Source organism: Drosophila yakuba, chromosome 3R, assembly GCF_016746365.2.
Source record: "Drosophila yakuba strain Tai18E2 chromosome 3R, Prin_Dyak_Tai18E2_2.1, whole genome shotgun sequence".
Lineage (NCBI taxonomy): Eukaryota > Metazoa > Arthropoda > Insecta > Diptera > Drosophilidae > Drosophila > Drosophila yakuba.
In genome coordinates this window covers 16,707,305-16,733,689 of record NC_052530.2, presented here as the reverse complement: position 1 = coordinate 16,733,689, position 26,385 = coordinate 16,707,305, and the positions used below count along the sequence as shown (strand labels likewise).

General features: G+C 42.6%; 1 protein-coding gene across 1 annotated transcript; it reads left to right on the top strand.

Annotated features, from left to right (window-relative positions):
* Positions 1 to 220: 220 nt before the first annotated feature.
* Positions 221 to 23,413, top strand: LOC6537151 (lateral signaling target protein 2 homolog). The gene is made up of 5 exons (XM_002097676.4): positions 221 to 624; positions 5,983 to 6,404; positions 13,696 to 13,808; positions 19,548 to 19,782; positions 21,132 to 23,413. Exons 2-5 carry the CDS (start codon positions 6,183 to 6,185, stop codon positions 22,476 to 22,478), a joined length of 1,917 nt encoding a protein of 638 aa, XP_002097712.1. The 5' UTR covers positions 221 to 624; positions 5,983 to 6,182; the 3' UTR covers positions 22,479 to 23,413.
* The last annotated feature ends 2,972 nt before the right edge of the window (positions 23,414 to 26,385 follow it).

The following is a 26,385-nucleotide window of genomic DNA, read 5'->3' as shown; positions in this document are numbered from 1 at the left end:
AATTTTCCAGCGCCAGCGAATGGCAACTGCAACGAAAATGTGCGAAAATGCCGATTAGAATGAGCCCGAGTGCCCATGAGTTCATCCTCTCTCGGGAGAGTTCATTTCACCGAACTCTCTCGATTCGGTAACCGACGTCGATGTTGCTGTCGTGCTGCTGCCGCTGCAGATGTTGCAGACGTAGCTGCCGTCGTCAGTCACTCGAAACGAATTTGGAATTCAGTTTTTGACTCGACGTCGCAGTAAACGGACGTGTGTGTCTCGCGTGTTGCCACAAGAATCGAAAAGAAAACTCTGAACGGAATACGAGACTTTTTTCAAGATATGTGAATCATTAGTGGATTACTGAAAACGAAAATAAATACCAGCGAATATAATAATCACAAATTACCAGCAAACGATACGCGCGCCGTGCAAACAAATTGTAATAAATATAATACCACAAATATTCTGTGTTGAGTGATACTCCAAAAGTTTGTCAAAAAGCAAAGCGAAATTCGCAAGGCAATACATTGGATTAATAATTGGCTTGAAACCGATTCGATTAGCTAGCAAAAGACAAGCAGAAACAGTTTATCAAACCACTTGACAAATATCCGTTGGACTATAAAAGCAGAAAAGCGGGTAAGTGGGCAGTGAAATGGGGAATGGAAAATGGGAAATCAAACCTGGATATGCCGCAGAGAAATTGAAAACTTTTACGCAGCGGATTAGTTGGCGATTTGGGTTGAGCCCCTGAGCTTCTGTAGGCGAGTGACAATCTTCTTAGCGCAGATGAAGATCAACGGAATTTCCCTTTGATTCGGAAATTCGGAAATTACAACATTTAAATATGTTTAAAGTTCGGTTTTCTAATCTTCGCAGTGGAGTGTGGTGACTAATTGAAACGCACAGAAAAGAGGCCGTAAAAAGTGAGATTTATGGGAGGAAGTTGGGGGCATTATTCAAATAAGCAAGTGAAGGATTATATCCGATCCGATTCGATTCGATTTGATTCAATTCGATTCCAAACAAAATTCCCCGAAAGTGTGCGATGTGTCTATCAAACAGATATGTTTATGCATATAAAATTACAGCCGAGTGATGAGTGAGTTTTGTGGAAGCAGCAGATAGCCGTGCCAGCTATCATAAGTTGTGCCCCGAACTCTGGTGGCGACCCATGCGGCTCCAAGAGAATGTAAACAAATCATCTCTGGGTTTTCGCTGGGGCTGCGGCTTCTTCCGTTCTTCAAAGCGAAGCAGCCGCCAAAGAGCCGGGAAAATAAAGAGGAGAAAAGACTGAGAGGGACCTTTAATTATAACCAAATACTAGTTGAGGCGACACCTTTGTTTACCTGCATTTTCGAGCGCTGTGTTCTTCGGTGTTCCATTCTGTAAATTTGTTTAAATTATTAGCAAGCGCGCAACAAGTGCAGTCAGTCGAAGTTCATTATTTCATTATTTGATTATTATGCCCGATTCTGCGGCGTGTAAATCCATTGGTAAATAAGCAAAGTATCCAAGTATCCCCCGCCTGTCGACGGCGTAACTCATAAATTCACGCAAAATAAAATTTATGCTTCGTTGGGGAGTGGGGGAAGTCGGACAAGAAGATGTACGAAGGATCGCGATAAGATCTGGTCTTAAATGAGTTGTTAAACGGGAATCGTGGCCGCCATGGATATAAATAATAATAACAACTCGATCTGATGTGGCGTGGGCGTCGAAAAGTCCCCGGACAAGTGAACTGCTTGGTCAACTGCGGTCACAATGGTTCTGAACTCTGAATCCAGAATCTCAATCGGTTTGAGTCGTGTGAATCATGTGAATCATGTGAATGGGAAGCATTCTACCTGTTTGGCAAATTGAATTTTAATTCGGAATTGAGTTGTACACATGTCGGCCCTTTTTCACAGGATTTCCGCTTGCTGTTTAGCCTTTTTTCGAATGAAATCCCTCGCCAGAAAGGTAATTAGTATGCCAAGCGTGTGCTCCCTGAAATTTATAAGCCAACTGACTTTCCACCGTAGCTGAAACATAAATTTCAGTAAAAGTGTCTTCTGCTCTAGTGCACAGAACGAAGTATAGGTATAGGTTTTTAACTCGATGTACCAGTGATGAATATTTGAGTGCGAACAACAGTTGCTAAAAATATCTTATTTGCTTTCTGCGGCGAGTCTGCATCAAAGAACTAAGTTCATTGAATAGGGCTACTTATGGCAATTTCTAAGCTACTTACAAGGTAAACTCCGCTCAGACCTCAAACGGAAAGTATCTTATGCAAATAAGTCGCTATATGGAGCACAGAAACAAAACATTGGCGCACGAATATTAAGCAGTAAGAAATTGTAAATTGTAAACACAAAGCAAAATATTTGTTATACGCTTGTAAATTTATCGCGGCAGCAAAGTCCAGCCAAGCAAAGGAAAACGCAGAGGAAAACAGAGGAAAGCGTAGAAAAGCCGGGGAAAATTCAGGAGGCTGTTTTTCACGCTCAGCTGCCCGGCGGCCGAAGAGGAACTGGCAAAAAGGAGGCGAGCTCGAATAACAAAAAAAAAGAACTTTATCGCAGTGCTCGCAGGACATGAATTTCCCTCTCTCCCACTTCTCTTTCAGCCTTAATGCTGAGTGACATTGATGTGACATGCCGTCATCTTGCCTCTCCTATTGCCCTCCAATCTTTGCTTTATTTAAAACTTTTCCTGCCCTCGCTTTTTTCTCGCCCAACGCCTCGGGGGCGTGGCAAGTTCTGTTTGGTTAGTAGAGCACTCACACCTAGTGGGAAACAAGGCAGCTCGGGAACCTGGCCCTCGCAAATAATAAATGATATGTAAACTAAGTCAAAAGTTGCCGTAGGTTGGCTAAATCACAACTGAGGACCAGATCTCAGTAATTTGTGCGTGTGGCCAGGCCCCCAGGCATTTCCACAGATTAAAGATGAAAAACTAGGGAAAACCGGCTTTAATGTAGTTTAAAATCAAAGCCAATAGGCACTTTTACTACAAAATTATATAGTCCACTGATAAAAAGAGTAATTAAATTTAGAATACTTTTGAAATAATTACAGTATCCAGTGCCAGCTAGATAGTACTTATCTGAATCACATAAACCCTCAAAGATTTTGCAACCATTATTCCCGAGGATAATTCCAACTGTCTGCCACATTTGTTCCACTTACGAGTCCGACAATCCCCCGCTGCGAGCTGCGATATCAGTGCCCTAACTATAATGTCTATAATGTCTCAATATGCGAGCCACAAAAAAAAAGTAGAACGAGAACTAGTGTGACAGAGAAAACGGAGATACAAATTCTTACCTGAGCCAGGTTTTCCATGGCCCAGACAACGACGACGCACCCATATCAATTTCCCCTGTGCGACCCAAAACGAATTAAAATTACACATAGACTGGCGGTCAAAAAAGTTGTGAGGGAAACACATACGCATATACCCACACCCTATAGAAGTTACGGATTTCGGAGATCCTTTGCCTTGAATCCGAAGGCCTGTCGCCAATGCCGAAGAACATTTATCATGGCAGCTAATAAATGCGTTTCCCTTACCTGACCGACACGAACCCAATTGCAATTGAGCCATACAGCCTACTGCCTTATAAGTATATAGCAACCCCCGATATGAGGCCTGACTTTTGGGCTGTGTCCATCTAATTTTACTTTTCCATTCTCTCTTTCTTTTTTAACAATTTCCCAATCAAACAATTCAATTATGAAAGTGTATATGTTCGAGCCAGCTGTTCTTGTACTTGAACCGCAATTGTCTTTGTCAAGTACTGGAAGAAGTTCTCCCGGAATAAATCAACTGCGAGTTGAAAGTGCGGAAAGTGAAAGGAGGAAGAAGATGGGAGAAATTGCATTTCTTTTTGGGGAAGAAATGGTGAAATGGAAAACCCTTTAATTGGACTTGAAGTGTTTGAGTTATGATCAGCGGGGCTGGGGAGTTTCTTATCCCGAGCCGATTTGATTCAATTCGATGCCAGAGACAGCTGTCCTCTAAGCATGGCCAGCTTTAAGGCAATTATCCGAGTGGGCCCGGCTTTAAGACAATTATCAAAGTGCTTTTGCCCCTGCCACTGATTTGGGATCCATTCCCATTCGTTCTTATCGAAACGAGTTGCCCACGCTAATTGCCCCCCGAGCTCCTGCACCTGATTGGGTTAGGACTTTGATTTCCATTACGCTTCCTTTTGAGCCTGTCCATAACATTTCCGTTTTACGCTTCACTTAAGTCCGTTTCTTGGCCGAAAGGGAAGAGGAATCGGGATTGGAATAGGGATACGGATGGCATGGCATGGGATGGGATGCAAGCAGTCGACTTAATCTCAAAACAAATCGATTTCGTTGACTGTCTGTCTTGCGTTTGGGTTTTCTCGGGACTCCCTCTGCTTAACTTGGCTCTTTTTCAACACGATTTATTTCATTATTCTCGGCCGTTGGAGTTTTTTCCTTTTTTTTTTAAGTTTTTGTCTGCTCAAGTTAATCACCCAGACCAGACAATTCAATCGATTTTCAAGAGAGCCTAGCAGCGGCCGTAACTAAAGCTTTAAGTTTGGTGAGCGCACATTTTCTTGAAATTCAATCTTGTCTTTGGAGATTTCTTTTCCCGTTTTTATTTGGATTTTACTTTTATTTTCGTCTGATTTCTTTTGTTATTTATTAGTTTGGTCTGCGCTGGACTTCAATTCAATTCAATTTTCTTTACAACATTTCATCTTTGACATGTTTTGTGTGTCCGTCGGACTGTCTGTTTGTCATTGTGTTTATATCCAAGAGCTCCTCCGCCGTTCTCCTCCCGTTTCCTGCCGCTTCGGGCCGTTGTCGTCTTCGTTTTTAATATCTTTTAATCTCCAATGTCAACAGCGGCTTACATTTGATTGCAAGACAACACACACAGATACACCAGCAGATACAGATACAGATACTGTGTGGTATACACACATATACATTTTTTGTAGAGATCTTATCAGGCTGCAGTGCCTCGAATCGAGACTCTCTTCGCCGTTCCTCTCCAGAACTGTCAGCTAATTAAACGAAGCCAACTGGCAACATATGTTGGGAATGGGAATGAGAATAAGATTCAGCCTCAGAACGAGATTCAGAGTCGGCTTCGGGATTCGGATACGGAATTGGAATTGGATTCGGAATCACAATGCCAACCTTGGACTTGGACTACCCCACACAACAGATGGGGAATTCTTGGGCTGTCAGTGCAGCTGAGCTGCGAGACAAGTACCACAAACAGCAGCCCAGTGTTGGAGTTTCGATCAAAACCCCATCCACTCATGTATCTGTATTTGTATCTGTATATGTATGTATCTACCTACTGCGCCTCATAATATATCGGATTGCCACGCAGGACCATCAATCATCCGTCCTAACTCAATTGAACCCCGAAACCTTAACGCCGAAAAAGGTTTCACCAAGTCAACCGTTTTTTCTCAATTATTTTGTCAGCATATGTGTGAAGAAAAAACACAACCGCAGCCAAAAAAAGAAAGGATAATAATAATAGAAGTATTGAAAATAGAAAACTCGCAACACACACGCTGAAAAAACCTGGGGTAAAACAATTGCCAGTGAGTCGACGGAAATCGGGGTGCAAAGGGATAAATATAGCGGAGCTGGCGAGCAAAGTAAATAAAAATAAATAGCAAAAAACGGAAACGCATTAAGGAAAATCAATAAAAATTAACATTTGGCCACAAAGGGGGTGGTGGCGGTGGTGGTGATGTTGCTGGAGGTGCCAGGGGGTGGTTGGGTGGAAGGCCCTTTTGCATTTGATTTTATTCTTCAGTTTGCATTGGCTTACAGCCGTGTGTGCGGGGAGATGGGCAGGATAAGGCCAATTAAAGATAGAAAACCCGGCAATTGTTACGTGCCAGGACATCCATGTGTGAGATAATTAGCACACAAGAGGAGACAAGGCCACATGCTGAGTACTTTTCAACTAACCAGAGTCCCTTTCTCCCTCTTTTCCTATTTTCAGCTACAAGGCCGCCAATGAAGGCTGTCCAGATGACAGCGATCGGGCAGCGAATTTGACACGCACCCAAAAACTTCAAAGCGACTCGCAACCGAACCGGGAAACTCCCTATATAGTTAATCCCCCGCAACCCCGACGATCGAGGAGGTATACCACCTATACCACACCCCACCCCGTCCAGCCGAAATCCGAACACGTACCCAATGTGGAAAATGCTGGATATGATGGAACTGTCCCAAGCAGAGCTCTTCATGTTCGACTGCGACGATTGCTCGGGCACGCCCCTTGCCCCACCGCCCCAGTTCCTCATCCCACCGCCCCCAAGGCCGCCGGCGCTGGCCGAGTTCACGGTGGTGCCACAGGACTGCAACGAGGAGCAGCTGGCCCAGCAGCAATGGGAGAGCGATGTCTGCCAGGCAATGCCGGTAAGTCGGAAAATCTATCAATTAAATTATTAGCATAATAGAACTCAAACTCAGAACATTGCCTAACATGAAAGACACCTTATGAAGTGTTTGCAAATCTCTTGCTATCTGAATTAGTTGAAGCGAAAACATTACTTATTCAAAGCTCGAAACAGTCGCAGTATATACTGCGTACTTATCCGCAGAGTTTTCATTCCTGACCTCCGTTGACAGTTTCTTCCCCAGTGCAGCTTAGGCTGATTATAATTTTGAGGGCGTTGCAAATGGGATTTTCCAACCCGACCCCACGGGTGGATGATTATGCAACCCAAACTAAACCCAACCCCCTTTCGCAGTGGCATAATGAGGCCTGCATTTTGGCACAGCTGTTGAGATTTTCCCCTGCCTGCTGATTTTCCGCTTCCCGAAACGAGTTGCAAGTGATTTGGCTTTTTGTGAGAGGTGTCAGAATTGTATGTTGCCTTATTGAATTATGTGCTGTATGCATATTACAATAACAAAAGCCTTCTTGTCGCTTCTCAAGTGGTGGGTAGTGGCAGTGGGCGTGGCCGGGGGAGTTGATTATGAGCTGGTAGAGCTGAAAATAAATGTTAGCAGTTGAGTAGGCACTCGAAATGCCAGGCGAAGGATGCGATTTGATTTATTGAAGCAAATTTAATGCCACCTGATCGAAAATCTGTTCGATTTGTGTGCTAAGAGGATAATTGCTGTATTACAAATTATTATACGTATTATTTTTGCTGTTCAATAAAGCCCCTGAAGTGCTTGTGTTATTTCAAATCGTATATAAGCATTAGATTTATATGAAATACTACTAGTGTATGGCATTCCAAACTCGTTGACCTCTTTAAGGCCATTAAACTTTAAGTCTGCCACACGAGAGCACAAAAAAGGACTCGATGAAAAATTGCCAACATGCCACGCCCACTCGAACACACGTTGTCCACAATTCGGGTGGCGGCAGGAACCGCAAGGAATCACTTTAAAGCAAAGTGAAACAAATTTCTTTTCGTTTCAAGTCCTTTTGGCCTCCAGTTGCCGGAGCAACAGCTGTTGCGCCTTGGCGTGTTGTTGCTGCCCCCATCATTATAAGGACGAATAAGGACGATGCCCACGATGCTGGCCATCCCCTTGGACTGTGGAAGCCCAGTAACAGTATAACAGTAACAGTTACAGTGGAAATTACAATAACAATGAAAAGTTAAACGGCAGCCACACACAAAAAGGACAACAAGAAGCATTTTTCGGCCGCCAGTCGTCGGCAACATATGGCCCGAAATCAACCCTCAACTTTAAAAGGTTGTCAGCGGTTACAAAGGCAAAAAACAAAATAGATATTTCTATATAATTTTTGGCCTCAGCACGAAAACGGCCAGATAGATAATTTTCCATGTGGAAAAACTGTAACTCGGCACTCGTCTAATCTGGGGCAAGTGTTTGTTTAGGCACTGATGACGATGATGATGATGACGATGGCTGGGGGTAAACTTCTGGTAAAACAAAGATCAAATTCCACATATCAACACCGCAGCGGTCATTGATAAAATTTCACGTGCTCCAAAAGTGGAAAAAAAAGCGACTCCAACCCCCAAATCTTTCAACTCCAAGTGTTTTCCACTTTTCCACTTAATTCTCAACATGATAAATTTAAATAAATATAACCCAAAACGAAAGGCAACCAAAATGGGGAAAAATGTATCCATATAAACCGGATCTGTGTGTGGTCCCCGTCATCTTGGCGCATTTTCTGTGTGTGGGCACTTGAGGCTGTCGCCGTTGATTTATGCTGACAAATCAAATGTTAATGCTAACATGCAGTTTATGTCAGAAAGTGTATCTCACGGCCCTCGTCTATCTGGGAAATCCTATCCTATCCAAAACTCAGCCAGAATATTATTATGGATTTGGGTGTATTTGAGTAATAAGCGTTTAGATCAATGGGGAATTGCAATTCCGCATAAATCGCAGGTAAACACATTAAAATCTCGACGAAATCAGCTTAAAATCAATTTGAGCAACCGAATCAATTTAATGGATTAGCGTTGACGAATAAAATTCAATGGCGGAAAGCTCTGTCGCCCATCAAATTGATAAGTTTATCGGGAATTGTGCCAATTTGGGAGTGTGCGTGTGGATGTGTGTGTAATTGTCAACTGGCAGAAGGAAAAGCGAAGAAAAAAGGCGAGAGAGGAGAAAAGCTTGAAAAAAAATTCGAGGAGGCGAGGAAAAACCTTTAAAAGGCAAGCGGAAGTGGCATCCTCGCCAGACATGCGAAATTAAATTTCCACCAAGAGTGTGCGGGTATGTGGGTGTGTGGGTGTGCGGGTGTGTGAGCGAGCTAAGGAGCAAAAATACTTGACAAGCAGCTTCTGATTTGCTCCAATGGGCGTGGCAGCAAATAATCCTTTTTCCAGCTTTCGCTTCCTTCTTCCTCCTCGCAATATATGTATGTAAGTACATGTATATGTATTTGAACCTCGCCTTTAAGCAGACGAGAAACTGCTGAAGATGATGACAAAGGAGGGTATTTCGGGGGCCGAAGGACATCCAGACTTGGTGTGTAGCAAATAGCATGACATTGATATCAAATGTCGTGAGAATGCGGAATTCCTCAGCTACTTCTTCGTCTATATATAGCTAAATTCTGTTGCCTTTGGCTTTTGTTGTAGTCTGCTTTTGGGCGCTTTGGCTTTTGGTTTCCGACGAGTGGGTGGTGAGTGGGTGAGTAGGTGGCCAAGTGGGTGGTGTTGGCATGGAATGACAAGGCCGTTGTTGTTGCTGCTGCTGTTTAGTGTTGATGTTGTTTACAGTTGACGTAGCCAGACACAGCTGCAGACAGTCGCAAAAATCAGGCAGAGAAAGGGAGCTGAATGAAAAATATTTGTGCGCACAAAAATTGAATTTTCATGTGCGGATAGATGTCCTGTTCAAAAAATATGAAGGCAACTTTTGCTCGAATAAGTACGATATTTATATGGCAAGAGAAAACACAGAGTTTTGCCTTTAAACCTGAAGAAGCTGCCTTAACCAAGTTTACGTTTACATTTAATTTGTAATACAGATGAATTCTCCCCCATCTTCTTGTTGAGCTGCAAGTAACCCGACTGCCTTTTCCATTTTCCGTTGCACTTTTCTACTTTTCCACTACCCCATTATCCATTATCGCCATCTAGCGCCATCTCAGCCACGGCGGCCCAACAAGTTTCGCAACTCATTACACCCCCCGAACATCTTATGGGAATGGGGCTCAATCACGAGCTGTTTCCAAACAATTGCGCTGCCAAGTGGTTACAAAAACCCCGGGGGTTTCAAGGAGCTCCAACGGGGGAGGCGAGGGGTATCCACCAGGTCGATTCTCGATATGCACGTGCAACGAAATCGAAGTTGGTGCGGGGGTGCTAAAAAAAAAAACAGGAGAGGGGAGGGGAGGGGAGGGGAGGGGGAAAAAAGAAATAGAACGCAAAGGCGCCATCCACACATGCATCGCATGTTCGAAAAACTTTTGCCATGTTATCAAAGCAGCCAAGTTCTGGCCTTTGTTGCTGTTGCTGTTGCAAAATAGTTTTCATCCTGCAAGTGGCACGTGCTTGTTGCTGGCTTTTCCTTTTGTCGTGTTTTGATGGTGAAAACTTTTGTGTTTTTCTCATCAGGCACGAAAATGAAAACGCGCTAGTCGTTGACTTTGCGAGCGAAAAGTTGTTAACTTTAAAGTTTCACGAGCGGTGAGAACTTTTCCATAGGTACGCAATACGTATGTATGTACGAGTATGTACAGTATGGCATTGCTATGGGTGGCAGAATTCATTTTGACGACTGATTTTGATGACTTGCCAAACGGTCTGCCCACAATGTTGCTCGAGCTTTTTTATGCACTTTGGGCACACTTAAAGATTTAGGTCAAAGGCAAACATTTCACTTAATGGCCTACTCAAGCCGCCTACCGCCAGCTGCCTCCCGTTTGCCGGTTGCCGCCCTTGAGCCTGGTGATTTTTCACGATTAAAAAGTTGCCACAAGGCCGGAAAAACATTTTCCGCACACACACACACACAAACACACACACCAGCCCACAAAAGCTCACACGCATAAAAGTAAACAACGGTTTGCAGCTTTGGCCGCGTTAATCTCACTTTGCCTTATTCCCGCTTTTTATTTTTATTATTATTATTTTTTCGGGTGGGTGTAAACTTTAAGCCATAATTTTATATTCCGCCCCACCCGACACCCGCCGACTAATGGCTTTTGTTGTCTGCAACTTGAAGGAGGGCTTAATTATTTTATCGGCCAAGTTGTTCTGGATGCACCGAAAGAAAAGAATGCACGCTGTGGCCTTTGAAATTGCACTTTTAAATTACTTGAGCTCACATAATTAATTGGAAGAACTTATCACCATGAGTTGAGGAAATTGATTTTGAAAGTGTATTGAAATAACCTATTTTTCCGAGTGCCTACTGTTTGGCTTTCCCCGTATTCCCTAGGCATAAATCGTTCAAACTCTTATCGTTATCTTTTGCTTACTATGTCTACTCCTTTTTTCCTGCTTTTCTTTATTTAATTTAATTTATGGAATGCCCAGGGGCCAGGCAGTGTGTGTTTTTGAGGGGGAGAGCGAGGGGTGCGTGCTTATTACAAACGGCCTAGATGGAAAGCCTTCAATCATACCGGTGGCACTGCTTATCTGGGCAAACAGCGAGCAACTCTACTTCTTTCTCTTGTTATCGATAATGCGACTCTGTTTACCTTGCCGCTTGTGTTTTTTATGTTTTTTGTATTTGTTGTATTTTTTGTATTGGTTGTATTTTCATTTTATCTTCGGGTTAATCCGTAAGGCAGCTGCTGGAAGCGTTTCGGTGGCAATCGACAACTGTCGCAATGCATATAGCTATACAGTTATTGCCATTGCCCCCGCCTCGCGATTCCAGAAACAAGCTCCACTCCACTCACTCGCTCATTTGTTTGTTTGCCCCCGAAATGGGCAAATGGGCACTACAAATAGGTAAACTCCTCGTAACACATGTATGTATTTTAGATTTATCGATTATCAACGCACGCAGTCACAGTCATAGTCACACACAATGCAGTTCAAAGTTGAGTGGAAAATGTGTGAAGCGTAAGAAATGAAAGCGGGAAATGTTGCCAGGGCGAGACAAAAGGAAATTGTTTCATTTTCTTTGCACCGACAGAGGAATATTGTGTGGCGCAAGTGTGATTACTATAAATTCAATTGGGAGTGTGGCAGAAAAAGAGGGCTAAGTGGTAGGGTATCGAGCGGGGCATGTGCGTACCCACGAAGGCTTTGTAACATTGCTAGCAACAACATTTTTCGAAATACCTTAGAATAATCTTTATTTTTCCGTTCGCTCGTAACGCCCTTGGCAATTCATTAGATCCGACCAAAGCTCCAATGCTCCAAATTCAAATGAATCGAAATGATCGAAGGCAAAGAGAAAAGACTGAGGGAAAAAGTCGTGTCAGGTCTCATTAATCAAATTGATTACGAGCATTTGAGCAGCCCCCTGCCAGATTTCCAGCTTTTGGCGTTGCACTGCACACACATGCCGCACATAATTGTTTAATTTATTATTATTTGTATTTGGTTTTCGCCTCGCTGCGGAGTCGATTTGTCTCTGAATGGGTTTCAAAATACAAATTTCTTCATTTTTATTTGTGTGCGTTCGGCTTGGCGGCAGTGATAAGCGATCCAAATGCGAGCAGCTTTCGGGGATCCCCCTTTCCCCTCTTCACTCCCCCCCTCTCACTCACCATACTCCGCATATTCGATAATTTAAACAATTTCGCCATGTGGCAGAAGGCGGCGGTTGGGCCTCAATATTTTAATGGCTTATCTTGGGGCTAGATGGAAATGCTCTCTTGTAATGCTGTTTGTTTATGCTCTCAATCCGAGTCCGTATTTGTTGCTCCCAATGAAATATGAATAATATTTATATTTGCTGCGAGCGCATGATTAATTACTGCTGCCCAGCTGATAAGCGTTTGAATCGCTTTGTGAGTAGTGAGTGAATGAGTGGCAAGTGCTTCCGCATTTTGCCGCAAACTGTGCCACTCGTGGTCGTGTTTGCGTTGGTTTTTGTGTTTGATGTGGGCAAATAAATCAAAATCGGAAAGTTGGAAAAATGCTTTTAATAAATTAGAGAATGCACAAAATGCATTACGAATTAAAGAGTAACCTACATTCGAAAACAAAGAGTGCCGCCTAAGTACACACACACACACACACTTACATACACGCATGCATACAGTCGCTGGCAAAATTATTTGCACAGCTGTCAAAGTTTGACCCCAATTCCAGTGTTTGGCGAAGCTGCGTCGCTCTCTTTCTCGCTTTCTTTGACTCCCTCTCGCTCGCACAGCCGGTGTCTCATGGCCAAAAAATATTTTCCGTGTTTTTGAATGATTTATGCCGTGTGAGTGTTTGTAACCCGAACGAAAGGTGCATTTGTGGAGGAGTTTTCCCCACTTCTTCGTTTTTTGTCTTTTCACTTTGCCTTTTCCAGTCTCTGCTGACTCTCGGGTCAAACGCCCAACAAAAATAAAATAAAATGTGAAATAAATAAAAATACTTAATGCAAATATTTCACATTCGGCTTATCGTTTTTTGACAGGGACAGGCGAAGGCGGAGACCCGATAGGCAAATGTTTTAGGCCGAAAGATTAGGAAATGTATTTGGATAAATATTCCATATTTAAAACGTTTTGATGTTTGCTAACATTCTTATTCAATTTGCTTTTTTCCCCATCCTATGTTTTTTTATTTCCATAGATAAGCCATTTCCACTTGGTCCTTATCAATCTTTATTCACTTCCCGTATCAACTGATTTCCCTCATTTATTCCCGACTTCATTATTTATTTAGCAACTTTTTTGCATGCCCAAGCATAAATTCAAAGGCAAATTGCCCACCTTATCCCTACTCCAGCTGACCTTAATTTCCCGAGCCTGGTCAAAAGAAACAAAAAAGGAAAATAGTTGAAAAAGGTAATACGCCCACATTGCCGTTCTGAATTTGAGGAAAAGCCAAAGTAACCGAAAGGTTAACAGCACAAGTCGCGTGCGCTGCGCTTTTGTTTGCATTTCGTTAGGCATATTTACGAAAATATTTTCCTCCTTGCCAACAGCTTGGCTTTGGCTTTTCTTTTGGCCGCGCGTTTCGGGCCTTTGTTTATATGCAAAATGGCTTTGTGTTTGAGTTCAGCGTTGATTTACTCACACTCGCACTCAACTTTTACTCTTACTTTTACTAAGACCAACGTTTTCCCCTCTATTTCTTTGCAGATCTTGGATGCCAGCCTGTACAGCAGTCAGTCGTTGGCCACATCGGCCATGATAGCCGTCTTCTCGCTGCTCTTGGTCTTGATTGTGCTCATCTCGTCGCTGTTCGTTTGGAAGTAAGTACACTTAAAGAATTGTAGTCATAGTTGGGGGAATTTAGTCTGATGACCAATAGAAGAAAGCTTTTATTGAGTTCTTAATTGCATCATATGTATAGAATGAGCATTTTAAGCAAGAAATTATAACTGGCTTTACATATTTCTTTCGGTGTCCTGCACAAAAATATCCGCAATGACTCAATTACTTGGCCTGGCCCACACTCGATGATTTTCCCCTGCGAACGCGTTGTGTGGCTTTGTCTTGACTATTACAACGGCTTGTCCCCTTCTGGCAACTATTCTTTTTACCAGTTTTTCTCTTTGGCTTTGCCGCAGTGGAAGCTGCAGACTTTTGAGGCTTTAAAGGAGGCGTTAACCATTGCCTGCAACATGTTGCTCTTTTGCCTTTATGATTTATGTGGCTCCAAGCCGCAGAAGAAAAAATAGAGTTTCCAGTGGTAGATAGCTGAGATGCGATAAAGAGGCGGAGTTGCTGCACTTCATAGGAATTTCTTTCCTCTAGTATTGCACTGAGGCGAAGCTTTCCCAAAATGTTCGTCACGTAACACGTTTAAGTGCAAGCAATTCAGATTTAAAAACAAAGACCCCAAATTCAAACCTAGAAATTACAAGCATAAACATATTTTAGCGCCACCCGAAAAACTTAATCAACTCAGTCAGGCCAGAGGATAATAAATTCCCAGCCAGCGCTGGCAAATAAAATACAGTGCAGGTGAAATCGCGGTAGCTAAAAGTGTTGAGCCGCAAAAATGTTCACGCCGTATAAAAAATGCAAGCAATGCATAAAGATTATGAAACTATATCAAAAAATGTATGCAAACATGTGAAAAATGTGGGAAATAGAAGAAAATAAACCGGAGGAATAAAAACCCATTTGCTAAAGCTGTCGAAACAGGGCTAGCGCGCGAAAGAGACGGGGCCAATGAAGGAAAGAGAACGAAAAAACGCGTTGCCAAACGAAAATTAATGTAGTCTACTTTTGAGCGGAGCCACACTGACCTATATGGCAATGTAAACGTGTGCGTGTGGGCGTTTGGTTGTGTGGCTGTGTGGGTGCACTTAAAACCGAAACTAAATTAAATTGAAATTTTAAATAAATGTTGCTGCAGCAGCTGCAAGAAAAAAGCACGTGAGAAATGGCTCAGGCACACACACAAATCAACTTTTAGTTGGTGGTGGTAAAAAAAAACACAACTCACATGCACAACACACAAGTAAAGATATAAAACAATTTACTTTTACAGTCTCCGCAAAAAAAAAAACCAAAGCAAAACCCCCCAAAAGAAAAAAAACACTCGAAAAAACCCAGTCGGATTGCGAACGAAATGAAATCTGCTGCAGAAATAAACCACAAAAGAGGAGCTGCAGAAAAGGGGGCGAATGAAACGAGTCCTGGACATTGTTTGCATGTAATGCAGTGTGGAAACAGAGCCATGAAAAGCTGGGAAAGCTGGGAAAACTGGAAAAGATTTTTGCACGCACAGCAGAGTAGAAACCAGAACGAGAACGAGTCGGCTAGATAATGGCTATGGGCAAGGCCAAAGCTTTACACCACACTTTTTGCCCAGCCCTTAAAGGGTTAAAGAGGAAAGCGGAAGGTCCTTAAGGATGTGGGATTTCTGGGGAATACTGGGGGATAAGCTCATGGCCCCCGCTCATTAACATCAACAAGTGTTGAAGTTATATGCTCCGAAAAAAGCCCAAGGCTGTCCCAAAATCGATTTTCCTTTCAACAACAATGCGCAACTTGTTCGGCAATATTCATGGGTATCCATGAGAAAAGCAGAGGAGTTATGGCTACAAGCGATTTTCATACATATTCATTAAAGTTTGCTGACCGCACGCACGCACAGTGGGTGGAAAATGGCTGGGAAATTCGGAAGGAGGCGGGAAAGGAGGCGGAGAAGGAGGAAAAACAACACTGACTGTTGTTGTGCTTCATCATTTTTGAGGTTATGCCTCGCCATAACAAAGGCAGCAAAAAACACAGGACAAACGGGCATCTTTATTACATAGTTATCTATGCATGCGTGTGTGTGTGTGTGCCGGTGTGAGTGTGTTTGTGGGTGTGGGTGTTCCAGCTTTAAGTGTCTAACTGACCTCCCCCGGAAAACTGTGTCTGCATCTGTGTGTGTGGGAGTGTGTCTGTGTTCGTGCCATTTTTGTGGCATTTATGATGTGGCACATTATTTTTGCTTTTATGTGTATGCGTGTCCTGGACGCGAGCAGCAGAGAAAAAGGAAATGCTTGGAAAATAAACACACAACTATGAAAAGCCATAAATAAAATAGCAACTAATTTTATTTATTCGAGCTTCGAAGCAAATCAAATAATCATGGTGTCACTGTAAGAAAAAGTCGATGGCTTCGCTTCATGGAATTCCGGATTCTCGTTTTTTTTCATCCCCCCGCTGTGTTGCGCTTAAATTCTTTATAAATAATTAATTAAAATGCCCCGGACAGATTGCCCCCAACCGATTATCGTATAAATTCAAACCATAAATTGCATTTATTATGATGCATTTTGTCCCTTATTTTTTTTTGCGCAACCCCGCTACATTTCCGCTGGTAATTACCTTAATTATTTTAATAAACCGCCAGAGTGTTTTCAGCACTCTCCGATTGCCACACACTTTGATGCAAATGTTTGCATACTGGAACTTTATTAATTACACGAGATTCGAGTGCCACTCATATATATGTATGTATATATGTACATACCAAAAACCATATGCAACACGTGTGCGTGTGGCGGCAAGCGACAAAAAATGATGCTCTTTGAAAAAAAATCTGAAGCCCTTGTTATTAAAATTGTTAACATTGTCGTCAGTTAATAATAATTCAATAAATGTATATGCTTAATTTGTAAGCAAACATTTTCCCCCAAACCTAGTAAATATGCTGGGAAATTATTTGCAAATTTAAGGCCGCAACAAAGTCAAGGCCTCGGCAGAATGTTCATTCATATTAAATGAGCAGGGCAACGCCGAGAACCATGAGAGTAAGAGCTTTGGCAGCATAAACATTGTTGACTGGTAAATAAGTAAAATCAACTTTTTCTGAAGGCGGACTCTTTTTCTCACTCCCTAGTTGACTGCGGTGTATGGACGTTGTTATCAAGTATGCAATAACAAACATAATTTCAGCTGATTACGGCCAGAAGCGTGGCTAAACACGGTTGCCTTGACGATTTCCCATTTAATCAAATGCAACCCGGGTCTTCCAGAGTTGCCAAGTTACTGTGTGACTCACGCCGTCAACAGCTGTTCCTCCTTCCTTCCTCCTTCCTCCTTCCTCCTTCCTCCTTCCTCTCTTCCTGCCCTCGGTAATTTGATGCCTAGTCGGGTCTTGCCCTGCGGTTTTGTCTCTGCGGTCAGTTTGTTTGTTGGCTGGCTGACTGGCTGACTGGCTGGCCGGCCGACTGCAGTGAAATTATGCAATGGTCATTCCGATGGGGCTTTCGAGTGGGGGGCGATGGCAAGGGGGCGGAGCAGACCACCAAAGTGGCGGTGCTGGTTTTGTGGCCGGAGTAAGCAGTCAAATAGCATTTACTTTGACTGCAGTTCAAACGAAATTATTGCCTGGGAAAATGTATTCATTAACTGCGGTCGCCCAAAAATGCAGGAAATAGCTGACCTGCAAACAGAAGCGAAAGTGTTTGCCTATCTTTTTATTTTTAAAGATTTTATTTTAGTTTGGGAAGTACTTTTCTTGATTTTTCAACAGGCACATTAAACTTTCAATTCTTGTGCCAACATGCTGCTTCATTTTCTTTCCACCTTTGCAGTTTTGAGTTTCTGTTTTCCTTGTTTCACTCTCTTTTCCAGCAATTTCCATATCAAAGTATTAACACGCCCGCTTCTGGCAACCATCTCCGCCCTTTTGGAATACCTTGGGAATATTTGCTGTACTGCTCCTTATTCTTTTGCCTATTTCGATTTGGTTTCGTGCCCTTTGTAGTTTTGCTTTTTTACGTGCCGAGCTTTAGTATTTGCAACCCCCAACAGACGCAAGTGTGAGTGTGAGTCTGGAACTTTAGTTCAGAGTTCATAAATAAAAGATTCACTTCTTGCCAGGCAGTAACTCCCTCACACGCACACAATAACATTGTTGCCCATTTCCCCTTCGGTTGCCGGCTACTTTTTATTGTAAATTGCTTATGCCAAAGGAGAAACCCGTGTCTGCTGCTGCCCCCCAAAGGTATTTCGCATCCGCATTTCGCATTTGGCTTAAGCCTCACTTCAACCCCTTTCTGCATATATCGAGCATACAAATGGTTTACTTTCTTGCCAAATTGTACGACACTCTGGGGGATGGCCCCGAGTTGCAAGGCGTCTCTTTATGGCCAGTTGGCCATAACGCTTAGAAATCAAACAAGCCTCTCAAAGGGTTAAGTCAACAGGGCCTGCTGCTCCTCCCTCCACCACTCGCATTCATCCTTGATTTCGTTTTTACGCCTCGTAAGTGAAATGAAATGAAATCAAGAGGCACGGGGACAAAAGTCGAGTGCGGAGTGCCTTGGCTTGTGGCAAGCCACATTATTTAATTTACTTTTAAGAATATTCCAGCAGGCAGACAACTGGCAAGCAGCTCCATCCCCAACCACCCACTTTCATTCCAAGACATCTCCTCCTTGTCTTACTCTCGCCCAAAAGTCAACAAGCTGCTCTTCAGCTGGCTAACATGAAATGTGAGAGGCGCGCGTGTGTGTGCTGTCTATTATATCCTGCAGGGAATCTGGAAAATTATCCACTGCCAAATAGAGTTTGTTAGTCAGCTCAAACATGTAATCTGTAAAAGACCTTAAAAGCTTCATTTTTAATCTTATCAATACGAGCTTACCTAAGCCAGCTATTCAAAACTATAACATTCAATATACTTATGAGCTCCAGCCTTGAATTCAATTTAAAAGTTTTAAGCTCTACAGAAATGTAGTTTAGAAAATCATAGGTAAACAAAAATTCGTATATTCCCCTTCCTTGGCCTCGGGAAATATCCTGAAAGTAGGCAGGCATTTTTAATGTCTTCCCACAATCAGTTTTCACGTGTGCGTCTGTGTTTGTGTTTGTGTTTGTGTTGGCTGAGGGTTTTTACGAGCGACTTCCGTTCTGACATCGCAACATGTTTACCTACAAGACATTACAAGGATGTTTGGGGCTCATCCTTCCCCAGTTACGTGGCGTCAATTTAATTTCACATTTTTCATTATGCTTATGGCTGCACGACGCGTCGGCAGGAGACGTTCCACCGCACTTCGTCTCCTCAAGGCTCTCTGTGTCCTTTGCCAGGGGCAACACTTAATTATGTTCATTATTTGCATGGCACGCGGTTGTCGCTCCTGGGGAATCCCCAGCTTCTCGGGCTCATCATCATTCTGACAAGCCCGACGCTTTGTGCTCATTTAAATTGAATTTTTGGCTGTGAGTGTTTTGTGCTGCTTTGGCATTCTTTATTAATCAAATTGTTTTCGGGCAATTTCGCAAGGAGGCAATAGCCCGGCCTCTGACTTGTTTACCTGACATTTATCAAGCCCGCTCTACACCCTGTTGGTCATTACAAATCGATTTATCTTTGGCTCGGGCCAAGAACTTATGGCTCTATTAGCAGGGAGAGGGGTGGCGAACCTAAAGCAACGCTAAATGTTTGCTAAAGCCGAGCAACATCATCATCATCATCCGTCTTCTTTGGCCATCGTAGAAGCACTTATTAATCGCTTTCTTCTTTCCTTCTCTTGCAGAAACAAGCGGAAGGTGCAGAATCTGCTGCCCTGCAAGACGCCCAACCGCGGCCCCCTCAATGGAGCCATGCCCCTGGGCGGCGGCACTTTGGGATCGGCGCACCACCATCATCATCACGGGATGTACGAGGATCCCGATGCGCACTTGGGCCACCATAGACCCCTGGTGATGCATCGGCATCACCATCACCAGCAGCTGGCGCACCATCATCACTATCAGCAGCATCACTCCGAGGTTAGTATCTCTGGGCCCATTATCCATTATGAAGTACATATCCTTTCTGGAGTTCCCACCCTCGCTCATCAACATCAACTGACAAACATTACGACAATCGCTGTCAAAACATTGCGCAGTCATTGTCTCGCGTTCAGGTTACTGCTCTGTTCTTGATCCTGTCACATGCAATTCAATTGTAAGACGAAACCACATTTCCTTCTCGCCGAGGATATCCCTTTCTGCATATTATTCATTTATGCCCATTGTACGCCTCAATTTACACTTGAACTTGACATGGCACAACTCACAAACGGCGGACATATTCATAAGATATGTGAGAATATGGCGTATCCTGTGCGGCCCCTACTCTCAACCCCTCAGCCCCTCAGTCAGCATAATTTCAGCTCCTTTGTGTGCCTAAATATTTTACGACTCTGACGCCTCGAAGGCTTTTTCTGACCCAAAACGTGTTTTCTTTATGGCGCGCTCACCCTCGGCTTTGTTCCATTTTTTCATATTTTATGCTCGAGTTTTGCGCTTTTCGAGGGACACATCACCCTATATCGTGTATTTTGCCTGACTGAAGTGTGTGTTTATTTTATTGACTGATAAACAGCTCTTATAGAGGTCTTCATATGAACTGGAGGCCTAAGTTTATTTTCAAGTCAATTAGTTTACACCTTTCATTTAAACCATTATCTAGCCTTAGATGCATATCTCGCATCAATTAGTTAGAGTATTTGACCCAGTTTTTAAACTTCAATTGGTGTTAAGAAAAAACCCTTTAACTTTTACTCTCCATGCATTAAATGGGTCGCTTTTGCCTCTCGTTTTTTCCTAAAGCATTTATTATTCATTTTCTCGTGGCATTTTAAACTTCTTTTTTCTGCCTTTGTCAGCTTTGTTCTGTTTCAACAACTGCTTATGCTGCTCGGTTGCCTTCCCTTCGTACTTGCCTACTTGCCTACTTGCCCCTTTTCCTTCCTGCCGCCTTGTCCTGTCACATTTCAAAGTCCTGCCCGAGGGTACATGGCAGTAAAGCGGCTTACCAAGAACAACCTTCTTCTTTCCGCAAGAGGGTTGCAATGCCACACGGAGCACAAAAATGCCACAATGAAGAGCTCAGCATTCGTTTTAAACATTCCCCTTTGGTTTGTTTACTAAGCTTGCAAAGACAATTGCTTGGTTTTCAGAAAGTGCAGGAAAGAACTGCTTTTAATACAAATTTATGATTGCCAGCAATGTGAATATTTTTCGCAGTGCAGCCAAGAAAGTAAAAGTAACGCCAACCGCTTTTCCACACCCCTTTGAAATTCTCTTTTCTTTTACAACATGTATCTAATTTATTTTCCCTTTTTCTCTTACAGCTGCTCCAAGGAAAGAGTATTCACTATCCCAGCGGCTATCCCATGACGCGTTCACCACCGTTTTTGGTCAGCTCCTCACCTGGACCCGATCCCTATCGCTCCAATGACAATGTCTACGAGGAACTGGGACCGGGACGCGTTGATTCCGATGGTGAATCGGAGCCGCCACTGCATTCGGATGATGACTTCGCCGAGGACGAACTATCCCTGCCTGGCGAGTGTAGTTTCCAGAAGGAAACCAATCTGCCAGCGGCAGCCGGTGCCACGCCCTATCACGAGAGGGCGGCGGGCAGCAGCAGCAGTGGCACAGCAGCAGCAGGCGGAGCGGGAGCAACTGGAGCAGCGGCTGCATCCGCGAATCTGCCACAGGGTGTGCAGGAGCGTCACAGTGTTCTGAGCAGTGGTTCCTCGACGGGTCAGGACACCTCCACCGCGACGGCATCCTCTGCTAGCAATAACAATCACAATCACGAGTTGGCATCGGGATCGAGCAATCGCCGCACAGCCCGCACGCGACAAAGTCGCAGCACTCAGGATCAGGATCTCAACAACAGCACCTCCACGGCGGATATCGCTGACCTGGCGCCTTTGTACGACAACCGCAGCAATCTGATGTCCCTGGGCTACGTGGCTCGCTCCACAGCACCGCAATTCTATAACACTTTGGAGCACGAAGTGGAGCGCCGCAATCGGATTAATTCGCAACTCAGCAAGGCCCCAGTTCCCCCGCTATCCACGATTTACAGGGAACGCATCCGCTACCCCCATGCCAGCCAGCAGTATCCATCGAGTGTGGCCAGTGGCCTGATGGCCGCCACGATGAGGGCGAGAACTCAGCCGAGGGTATTGGATCGTCGATTGGCACCACATCAGCACCAGCACCACCGCATCCACGCCGCACCAATGGCCCAGGAGCCATCCTACTGCTACGCGGAGCCCATGTACAATGCCAACTATTACTACGAAAGTGCTGGTGGCGCCCGGCCCTATGCCTCCACCCTACTACCCACTGCCGCCGACTATAGACATCCCTATGGGGACTCCAGTTTTGGCAGCGATTCGGGATACAGTCACCATACCCCAGCCAGCTCGATTGGGCGGCAGGACTATGACGTGGCCGAGCCACAAGTGCTAAGCCAACCGAAACCGAGCAAACTTAGTTCAGCCCTGAACTTCAGTTGGAATCGTAACACCCGGGGCAAGGCCACCAGTGGAGGAGCTATCGCCAAGACCTCGGGAAACAGCAGCAATAGCAGTGCCACCAGCCCAAACAACAACAGCAGCGCCTGCTCCACCGTCACATCCCAATTGGAGAACAACAACACTGCCAGTCTCTCACCAGCGTAGATAAACTGAAACAAAGTATATCCTATGAAATGTCCTTGTAAATAGGGGTTTGATAGCAAACCCTTGTACAGTTAGTCATATCTCTTGATCTAAGCATACTAAATATCAAAACTGTCCTGCGTGTACATCGTCAAAGCAATAGTTATTTAACTTATATGTACTAAACTCGAAGCAGAGAGCCCAAAGTTTCTTGATATTATCTTCGGAGATGATTGCCATAGCACCAAGTTTTCGCTCTGTTTCAAAAGCAAGAACTTGTCGCAAAGCAAAGAACTTATAGGTCCTAAGTGTTTTTCCAATGTGATTGCCAAATTCTACATTATAATACTAAACTTTATTGACACCTGCAAAACAAATTTATAATCTAGTTATATGATAGATATGTCCATAATGTTACTTTTAAGTTTAACTTTAGTTTTGTTTGTTATTTTAGTTTTTAAGTGAAGTATATAAAGAGAGGAGCTCCTACAAAAAATAGTTGCACTGAAGGTCAACAAAAATATACCAAAATATTAAAAAACACAAAATGAAATCAATGAAATGGATTTTTATTTTTTCGAATTTTTTAATTTTCAGTTTCTAATATTATAGGTTTTTAACGGAGCGTTTCATAAAAAAACCGGCCTTCCCAAATATTTTGTAATTTACAGTATACTTTTCGGCGCCGAAATAAATTGGACAACAGTTTTTTTGGCCTGCATACTTTTCAGAGAAACTGTAATGTTAACTGCTTTCAAAGGCTCTGTTAGCAGTACAGTAAAAATAAATATTATTTCTATCTCATGCAGCGCTCTACTTTTTACAAATAGTATGTGTGCAAATTGTACTGTTGATTTAATAGTAACTTTGTTGGATTTTGTTAAGCATGAATGGCAGTATGTATTGCATTTAACCGCGTCCTTTGATTAACGATAACCAAAGGCTCTAAAAAGACTGTTTACATATAAAAGAACAACATATTTTACTTTTTACCGAAACAATAATGTACTGTATAAACTAAATCCTAGTTGGTAAAGCTTTGTAAACTGTATCTTGGTAAGGAATCCATGCAAGAAGCGCAAACGAAAATCAGATAAAACACCCATTAGGTATATCGAGTGAACCATTTTAGCGGGTGCCCTTGTCAATGAATCCCCGCGACATAGAGAACACTTCCTAGGTTGTAACAAAGTTGTAAATAGCAGAAGGGGAGCACTGCCTCCCCCTGCCCACGTAATCGGTAAAAATATCCATATATCCCTATAGTCCCCCAACCCATCATGCCCCCTTGCCCCTTTTGCCCCAGCGATGTGTCAGCGGAAGCGAAATGTTAAATTTTCTTATATGAGCACAATGCAATGTATCCTATAAACCGTAGTCTATACATACATATTCGTACGTAGAGTACACATAGCATAGAATTGAACAAGTCCAGGAGGAGATATGCTTATATTGATAAGGGCCGATCCCTAGACCTCCCCTCCCACGAGTAGCAACTTAAAAGGATTAAAACTTAGCCTAGATTAACTTCTTCAGCCATCAGCCATATGATATGCAATAATTGCTTTAGATCAAGTTCAAGTCGTTGTGATTTTTCGAAAACAGCCTATCAAAATCGTGAATCGTGGTCTCTATAAACAATATAAGGCGTATATATGTATACAGAAACGGTGTGAAAAGACCCAGACATTTAAAATGCAGTAGCACAATCATCGAGCGAGTGACAAAAAATAAACGAACAGCAGCTTACAAGGACTAATCCTAAAATTAACTAGATGTATGTATGGTTAGCAGGCTATAATTTTATACAAAGTAGTATATTATTAAATTCAATGTTTCTCCCCTTTCCAAATGGTTTCCATTAAACTCCATTTCTAAACTATTTTCATTTGAATTTTACATATCAACGATCGTATTTTTGTAATATAGCACACCTGGTTTCTAATACTATCAATATCAGTACAAACACTATATTAAAGACGACTAACTTTTATCCTAAACTTAAACCTTCCAAGCAAACCAAACTCGATAAGAAATTTTCCTCCATCGCAAATTGTACATACGGATGTCAAAATGAAAATGTTGCTGTAGCTCTTCCAAACAAGTAAACAATAATTATAAAATGTTTAAAAAATTCCATAAAAATCTAAGTTAGGCAGCAATCCAAATTACTGTAGGAATGTAAATAATTGTTTTCTTGTTAATTTACTAATAAATTTTGGACAGCATATCAGGCCAATGACTCTACTTGATGATCTTTCGTATACCAAATCTTTTTCTACAGCTTAGATTTTAGACTATGTGGAGATTATTTTCATTTAGATGCAAATGCAAGTGAAATAACTAAAAGGAGCGATTTAATCGAATTTATAATGTTTAATGGCAGTTAATCGAAGCAAACAGAAGTGGAAAAAACTTAAACATCAATATAAATATCAATTAAATTAACAAAATGATTAGCAATTAATTATGCCCCCAGCAACTAGTTAGTTTATACATTTTTTGTAAAACAGATTAAACAATTAGTTACACCTTTTTCTATAAGCAGATATTGATAATAATTAAAAGAAAGAAAAAGAATATCGAAAAACCAATCAAATTATGAATTATAAAAAATGGCGTTTTATTTTCCCTAAGCTCACTGGGGTGGTAATATTCATTAATGGGTCATACCACTTATATGGTACTATTTGATAGCTTTCAGCTTTTAAAGATTATGATTTTCTTGAGTGTCCTGACTACTTTCTCTACCGCAAACCCTTTCTCCGAATAAGACAGCCTCGTGTTAATAGGACGCGTGAATCTGCAACAAATTAAATATGCGCGCGTGAGTTCCGTGGAGAAAATAGGGGAGAAAGTGAGGAAGTACGAGGAGCTGTAAGGCTGAGTTTGTTTTAGCGCTTGTGCATGCAGTTAATGTGCTTATTTTAAAATTTAAATTGGCTTGCGCAGTGCGCACTTGAGTGGCAACTCCTCAAAGGAGTGCGAGTGTTGGGTGGCAGGATGTGTGTGGAGGATGCACACTCCTACAGGACTCGCTTTCATAGAAAGTTTGCACAGCACTTTCTTTTACTTGGGGTTTTGCATAAAGCTCATGGGGTAATTAACAGTCACTTGCAGTGGCGGAAATGAGGAGCGATAGCTGGAGCCAGTGTGGTTGTGGGTCCTGCCAAGGATATATGTAAATGCATACATATACATACGTATGCCAGCCTTAAGAAAACAACTTAATTATTTTCTCAGGGCTGAGAGATGCACTTTGGCAGCAAAGGGAAAGGGAAAGGAGCCGCACTTCTTGAGAGCTGCAAGCTGTTGATAAAAACTAAAAGTCCGCAGTAATTGATCGTATAACGAGACCATTTGAGCTATTTATGTGCAGAGGGAAGATAGTTAGCCGCTGAATCTAAAATAATGTGAATTTTATTTCAAGCTTTATTCGAAACTATTGTCGTGTTCGCACACGTGTGTGTACTTCTGAAATGATACGCGCACACAATGGACCTAAGTAGCCGAATTGTACTCAGCTGATTTGAAGCAATTTAATTAGAATTGCGCCAAGTTCACCTTCAAAAGTATAACGAAACTGACCTAGCCAACAAACATAAATTGCCTGGCATAGGTTGAGTACTTTGCATTAGCATAAAGAATCTTTTAGATACATTTAGAAAACAATTTTAACATGGTAATTACAGGCAATTTAAAAAGGGCCATCATTAGTTAAAAAGTATAAAAAGTTGGAGGCGGAAAGTTAAATTAATGCAAAAATTAAAAATGTTTTCAAATTGTTTTATTTGTCCTCCTAAACAATATGTTACTAGAACTGCAATTAGCTCGGTCTCCTGGAAACCTCAACTCTAGTCTGTGTTAATCAAAAGTTGCAGTGTTCTCTCACTTTTATCCCCGTAGCCCCTCACCTTTCGCCAGCAAG

Bases quoted from the DNA above. Each gene is read 5' to 3' on its own strand.
- LOC6537151 (XM_002097676.4), top strand. From the start codon at position 6,183: ATGTGGAAAATGCTGGATATGATGGAACTGTCCCAAGCAGAGCTCTTC. The intron at 6,405-13,695 runs GTAAGTCGGAAA...ATTTCTTTGCAG, and splicing joins ATGTCTGCCAGGCAATGCCG to ATCTTGGATGCCAGCCTGTA. The intron at 13,809-19,547 runs GTAAGTACACTT...CTTCTCTTGCAG, and splicing joins TCGTCGCTGTTCGTTTGGAA to AAACAAGCGGAAGGTGCAGA.